The 7,145-nt window shown below is 41.3% G+C and overlaps 1 protein-coding gene across 1 annotated transcript; it reads left to right on the top strand.

The window, feature by feature from the left end:
* The first annotated feature begins 6,155 nt into the window (after window positions 1–6,155).
* LOC136503369 (uncharacterized) lies at window positions 6,156–7,145 on the top strand. Its single transcript, XM_066498465.1, has one exon. The coding sequence runs from the start codon at window positions 6,156–6,158 to the stop codon at window positions 7,143–7,145; it is 990 nt and encodes a 329-aa protein (XP_066354562.1).

The following is a 7,145-nucleotide window of genomic DNA, read 5'->3' as shown; positions in this document are numbered from 1 at the left end:
TTTTACATAGCTAATTTTATCATTGCATTGCATTATAAAAAATGAATATGATAAAAAAGACCAAAAATATTTCCCTTTACTTATGTATATGCTTCATGCATGTTTATCTTCCTCATAGAAATGATGAATAGTTCCTCTGTTAATGTTTCTCTAGTATCTAGTCTACAACTTGATATTTCTCTAAGTATGGATTACTTGGCTCATATGAAACCTTCATGAACCTAAAACTTTGTTGGTTGCAAGTGCTATAACTAAGTCTAGGTTGTTGTGAGATATGAAATAGTAGACAAGAGCTGCTATAATATTGTTCCAAACATGAATTACTATCGGAGTTTTATTTCTTAAAATCATGAAAACCCTTATTGTTCCTCAATGGTGGTAAATTCCTACCAAAGCCATATATTGCTCTTTCGTGACTTGAGCCTTCCACAAAAGCTTTTTGCTTTGTATTGAGTTTTGTCAAGTCTTGTTGACCCCTATGGAGAGACTTATCATGCTCCCAAGATCATGAACACGTACACATCACATATATATGCTGCTTCTACACTGGAAGTACGCAAAAACATGTTTTCCATTTTCCATCAAAATAACTGCTCCATGCTCTAAAAGTGTGATCTCTCTCTAAGTATAGTTTTTAGAAGAGACATGGGCTATGCAAAAGTATTGAGAAAAAAAGGAGAAAAAAATGTGGACACATGAAGGTCCATAGCATTGAAAAAAAAGTGAGCACATGAAGGCTCATGAATAAAAATGATAGCCATGTCTCAAAATAATAAGTTAAAGAGAGAGAGAGATCATATCAAATAAAGGAGCATAGTATATTCACCATGTTCCACACACATGCACATCTTGATCTATGAGTATGACACTTCTCTCCATGGATCTAGGATTTGGCTTTACAACATATGCAAGGTGAGTAGGCTACATCTTTTTATCCCTACCCAAGCTCCATATAAGTCATTTAGAAGTAGAATGAAAAAGAAGACAACCTCAAAAAATGTGCCTTGGAGAGGAATCATACACCCTTTGAGCAACATGAGAGCACCATTTGAGGAACATTAAGCTTTCTTTTGAAATTTTTTAGAAAACCTCCAATAAGAATCTTGTGCGGAATAAGAAAAATAGTGCTCAAGTCAAAAGCTATTCTATCTCTCAACCGCCCAAGGCAAAGGAAAAGGCCATATGCCCCATGAAGGACTAAGGTAATATGGGTGAGTTTTCATTGCTAATTTTTCATTCAAAGAGAAGTATGTTTGTTGCATACTTGGTACTCTTGAAATGTGAAGCATAGTAACAACTCTTGATCCACCGAGGCTAAGATTGATCGTTTGCTCAGGACGAGCAAGGGCTAAGCTTGGGGGATCTTGTTAACGGTGAAAATGTCACAAAATTACACAATCAAAACACTATCAACAGCCTTGGTTTCAAAGGGAGAATAACATGTCATGAGCATATTTTATCAATAACAAGTTCCACTTGTACTTTGAGCATGTGTATGCAGGATGTCACAAAACTAGAGAAGATGAGCCAGTGAAGCTCCATATAGAGGTCGCCTGACCTCTACTTGGGCCCACCAGGCCATGCCAAGTCACCATGATCCATGGGAAGCACCCCAAAGTCATTACCCACCCTTGGATCACACTTGTGTTTTCACTCAAGGGTGGAGGATCAAGTCACATGAATTCATGGGCCCACAAGTGAAGAAACCTGACGTGACAAAGATGATTCACACCCCATACACACTCATTTACATGTGGGACATGCTTGTCATTGGAGGTCAAACGACCTAGCTAAGGAGCTAACCGACCTAAAATTTCAGCCACCGCCTCTATGCATGTCTCCATGCATCCTCCTTGATCTGAACCATTGATCAAAGGTCGGTTCAAGGTCAGTGAATCCAAGGGCCATGGTGAGAAGGCACCTGAATTGATGACATGGCACCCCCTCTACCTCCACCTATAAATAGAGGGTCACTCCCCCCTCTCCATTCATGGTGAAGAAGCCTACAAGCTCAAGTGAAGAGTAGTTAGTCCACTTTATCTTAGTAGTGTAGTCTAGAGTGGAAGTTAGAGTTGAGTAGTGAGCTTTGCTCGGGTCTTCCAGAACTGTCTTATAGAGAGTCTAGTATAACTCTTATACCTTTTCCTTTCCTTTGTAAGACTTTACCTTATTTAATATATTACTCTTTCTCTACTTTACTCAGTCTTTACTTTGTGCAATATTATACTAGTTATAGTATTGTTGTAGCTTATCTGGTCATAGAGTTGTTATACACTAGATTGTGATCCTGGAAACACACCTACATTGCAATCATCGCCTGTCATAGGGTGCTCTAGTTGGCCTCGTAATTACAGCTAGAGTAGTGAGAGAAGGTGTAAGCATGGTGCTTATACATGATCTTACCTTTGGTTACCGCTTGTTGCATGGATTGTTTGTGGTAACAAGCAGGTGGTGACAGCCCTGTCTAGCCTTTATAGTCCACCACGTGTTGTAGACAAGTTCTTAAAAGGTAGGGCTCCAGTAACAAGGTAGCTGCTTCGGGTAGGGGTTTTATCTCCTATTGTCTCGCCTATCGCCTATCATACTATTGTGAGGTATCAATCTGTGTCTCAATTGTGTGATTTGGTTAAGTTACAAGAGTAGAGTTAGAAACATAGGAGTCCTATACTCTCTCGTTGTCCTCTCACCTAGTTATACTTACTAGTTATCTTATTTATATTTATCTTGGCTTGTTTCATATCATCCCTTTCTACCATATTCCATTTACCCCCCTATACTAGTTGATACTAAGTTGTGGTATATAAGGATCTCTCTTTTATTATCATTCCTAGCTACCGCTTTCCCTTGGGATAAAAATAAAATAACAATACCATGAAATACCCCGGGTGAAGTGCTACAACGGTATATTTTGTGCGCTTGCGGAATTATCCAATAGACATAAAAAATACCAACATATACCAAGTAAGCATGTATCATTAGGATAAATATTTATTTTAATATCTTATGAAGCATGAACAAAATGTTCATTTAACAAAACCACATTGCAATAACACTAATAATTCACATTAATTTATATTAATACTTCATGGTAATAAATTACATAAGTAGTTATTTTAAATAAGTTTCTACATTTTGAATGAAACATTATGGCATATAAATATTATTAATTTACTTTAAGCACTCTATGATGTATAAAACAATACTACAAGCATATAATCATGTGATATAACAAATTTAACACGAAAAGTGCTGAGGTGCAAGCTGAGTTTCAACTTAAAATGTGGAATGTAATACTAGGAGGACCTAAACTCTTTGTAATAATAAAATAAAATTTGAATAAAAAGATAAAAAAACACTAGAGTTTGTAACATGTGAAAAAAATTGCAACCACTCCATTAAAAGTTGAAGCTAAACTACAAATTCATGAAGTCACACAAAGGAATGTCAAGAGTTTATATATCTTAGGTTTAGGTTTCAACTAAATACATATCACGCAAGAAAAGATAAATACTATGAATTCTAACTAGTAGAGATCCCCAATGGAGATCCTAGAAAATCTCCCAAAAATCAGAAACATCTTACCATTAATTCCGTATAACCTAAACACCATTGACAATAATAGCTATTAAATCTATTCTATTTTCTAAACAATTATCCACCTGAACTCTTGTGTAAAACAACATAAAGTCTATGTTTAAACTACCCACCTATGCCATTAAGAAATATGATCTAAAGTAGACCTAAATTTGCATCTAATTGCCCATGTCCTCCTCTCCTATTACGATAGATAATTTACGTATACCAATTTTCACCTCATTATTAGAAAAAATAAATATCCCCTCACATCTACATCCAAATTGTCAACATCTTCTATTAATTAAAAAAAATTAAATAACCATATATGCATATATATGTTTCTACACTACTCACTTCTATCAATACTAATATATTAAGATTTAATTAAAGTAAGCATACACATCGTGCTAGCATGCATGAGCGATAAATATATATGTTATGTTTCATCACATATTATTTTGTTAAAAACTCATATACTAATGATACTAACAAGTTGTTTAAAACCATATTAGTAACTATGACATATAATTTATATAGGTTGTTACTTTAGATATATTTATACATTTTAACTTAAATATTTGACACGTCTATATATATTGATAGCATAGCTATAACTGTACATATAATTCCTTTATAGGAAAGTTCAATTATCTTGAGAAGTATGTGAGGCCAAATGGCTACATTTTCTTATCCCTTTAACATTACTTTGAAGTAAAAAGTCAACCATTATAAGGCTTATTAAGTATTAAAATTCTATCAAAATTATTAACACTGCTAACCCTGTCCGAGATTTGACTTCAAGTTTTATCACTAATGTTAAGTGATATGGTGCATGTTTCAAATGATGAGTATGATTGCTTATGGTATTGCAGTATTTGAACGTACTCTCACTACTACAAAAACTATTTTGCGAGGTGGTGTCCTTTTATTAACCGAGGCAGTCACAAAATCCAACCACCTCGTAAATTGCCAGGGGATTTTTGGAGACCGGCTTTTTTTACCGAGGTGGTCACAATTAACTGCCTCACAAAATTGATTTACTGAGACGGAAAAATAAGTGCCTCCTAAAATAGATTTATGACGCCTCTAAAAATGGATGCATTTTCGGAGGCAGGCCTCCTCTTAAGAGGCCAAGGTCGCAGCCAAACAAAGGCTTGGCCCAGTTCGGCCCGATAGCGCACCTCAAATATAAATACGACACTTAGGGTTTGTGTGGTTCTCACCTCTCTCTTTAGCACTCTCTCCCTCACACACGGTGATGGTGGTTGAGCACACTCTCTCCCTCCCTCCTCCCCTCCCTGAGCACCCTCTCACTCCCTCACACACCGCGTTGGCACTTTCTCCCTCCCTCCCTGAGCACTCTCTCCCTTCCTCCCTAAGCATCGTGCTAGAGTCTGGCGTCGGTGGCCTCCAAGTCGAGCTCCTCCTCTGGCGGGGCTGAGCATGAGGCACTTCCCTGCGCAGTTGAGGGTGGCGTCGGTGGCTCGAGTGTGACCTACTCCGGTGCGGGTGAGAGCAATGCCGACAACTAGCCCGACCTGTTCCTACACGACGGCTCCGGCGGGCCCCAGCTCCGGCGTCGGCGGCTCCCTTCTCCCTCCACGCCAGATCTAGTGGACGGTGGTCTTGGTGAGCGGTAGCGACGCACATGCAGATCTGGCAGCAGTGGCATTGGACTTGGCGGGCCCGTCGCTGGGCTCAGTGGGCTCGTCCACGGGGTTTTTTTATTTGATTTACCGAGGCGGGCATTTGAATCGCCTCGGAAAAGATCGATTTACCGTGACCCCTTTGAACTGAGGCGGTTGTGATGCCCGCCTCGGTTAATCCATTTCGCCCGCCTCCAAAAAAACATTTTGTATTAGTGTCTATGACATAAAACTCTTATTTAAGAAGTAAAAAAAGAGAGTTAATAAAAGATATAATAAGCACAAGAGTTTGAAATTAACTTGAGCATATAAAGAATATGTAGCAACCAATAAGAATAAAATTTGCAAAATTAAAATTCAGCTTCGTGACTTCGTAGTTAATGATATGGTTTCAAACTAATTACATAAGACAATACAAAAGGTGCCATGCAAAGAAAAATATCAATATGAATGAAAAAATGTATAGGTCAGCCCCTTGCAAAAAAAAATATTAATAAGTTTATGATAATCGGGTATAGACTACGAATATCTATGTTCATTACGTTAAAAATAAACAAAGAAAAAACATACAATTTCATATAAATAATTCTTTATTCGTCATAAGTATTAAACAGTAAATAATACTTATATATATCTCCTAAAATTTTAGCTTCGAGAGCACGGTTTCATGGACTAGTATATAAAATAGAAACATATAGAAAAAGAACAGCGAACGGGAGAACAAGGAGTTGGTGTGGTGTTACGTAACCCTGTGAGTTGAGCAGATATGCCCGCGTTTGTGATGATTTTACAATGACAAGGTCCGGTTGACCTGTGAGCCTGTGACAATAATGCATTATTATTATATGTGTGTGTTTGAGATGCCCAGAGCCTATATAAATAGGAGGTTTTAACAGATTCTTCCAACAGCAATTGTAACAGTAGGCCAGTGCTATGGGTTCGATCTTGACCAAGGTCGACGAGGCTGTCAATGCCGTCAGTCCCCTCGGCGCCGTGACACGCTTGCAGGAAGTCGGCAGAGAGGAGGCGGCGCTGCAGGCGCTGCTCTCGTCGTCAGGCGACTCGTTCCCAGGGTCGGGACACCGGCCGGAGAACCGCAAGACGTGGATGGAAGGCCTTGGACCCAACAACGTGCGCGTGCACCAGGTGGTGTGGCCGGGAACACACGACTCGGCTACCAATGGCATCGGCATCAACCTCATCACCCGGCCCTTCGCGCAGTGCCAGACGCTGTCCGTCTACGAGCAGCTCGCCACGAGGTGCCGGGTCCTCGACGTGCGCGTCCTGGAGGACCGCCGCGTCTGCCACGGGATCGTCACCGGCTACCCCGTCGACGTCGTGCTGGACGACGTCAAGAGGTTCCTGGCCGAGACAAGCTCGGAGATCATCATCCTCGAGATGCGCACCGAGTTTGGCAAGCAAGACCCGGCGGGGTTCGATCAGTTCCTCGTCGACAGGCTCGGCGACCACCTGATCCGGCAGGACGACCAAGTGTTCAACAAGACCATCGCCGAGCTGCTCCCCAGGCGGGTCATCTGCGTGTGGAAGCCGAGCCAGTCGCCGGCTCCCAACCCCGGCGGCCTCCTGTGGAGCGCAGGGTACCTCAGGGACGACTGGATCGACACGGACATGCCCAAGACCAAGTTCGACAGCAACCTCAGCTCGCTGAGCCGGCAGCCTCCGGTGTCCGGGAGGAAGTACTGGTACCGGGTGGAGAACACGGCAACGCCTAAGGGCGACAACGTGTACGTGTCCTCGGCTGTTGAGCCGGTGACGCGGCGGATCCACAGGTTCGCGCGGCTCTTCATCTCCCAGGTGTTTGCCAAGGGCCATGGCGACAAGCTGCAGGTCTTGTCCACGGACTTCATCGACGAGGACTTCGTCGACGCCTGCGTCGGCGTGACTTGGTCGCGTCTTGCTTGA

The sequence above is a fragment of the Miscanthus floridulus genome, chromosome 14 (assembly GCF_019320115.1).
Source record: "Miscanthus floridulus cultivar M001 chromosome 14, ASM1932011v1, whole genome shotgun sequence".
NCBI lineage: Eukaryota > Viridiplantae > Streptophyta > Magnoliopsida > Poales > Poaceae > Miscanthus > Miscanthus floridulus.
This window is presented reverse-complemented; position numbering and strand designations above follow the sequence as displayed.

Excerpts from the sequence above, each read along its gene's own strand:
- LOC136503369 (XM_066498465.1), top strand. The coding sequence starts at position 6,156 with ATGGGTTCGATCTTGACCAAGGTCGACGAGGCTGTCAATGCCGTCAGT.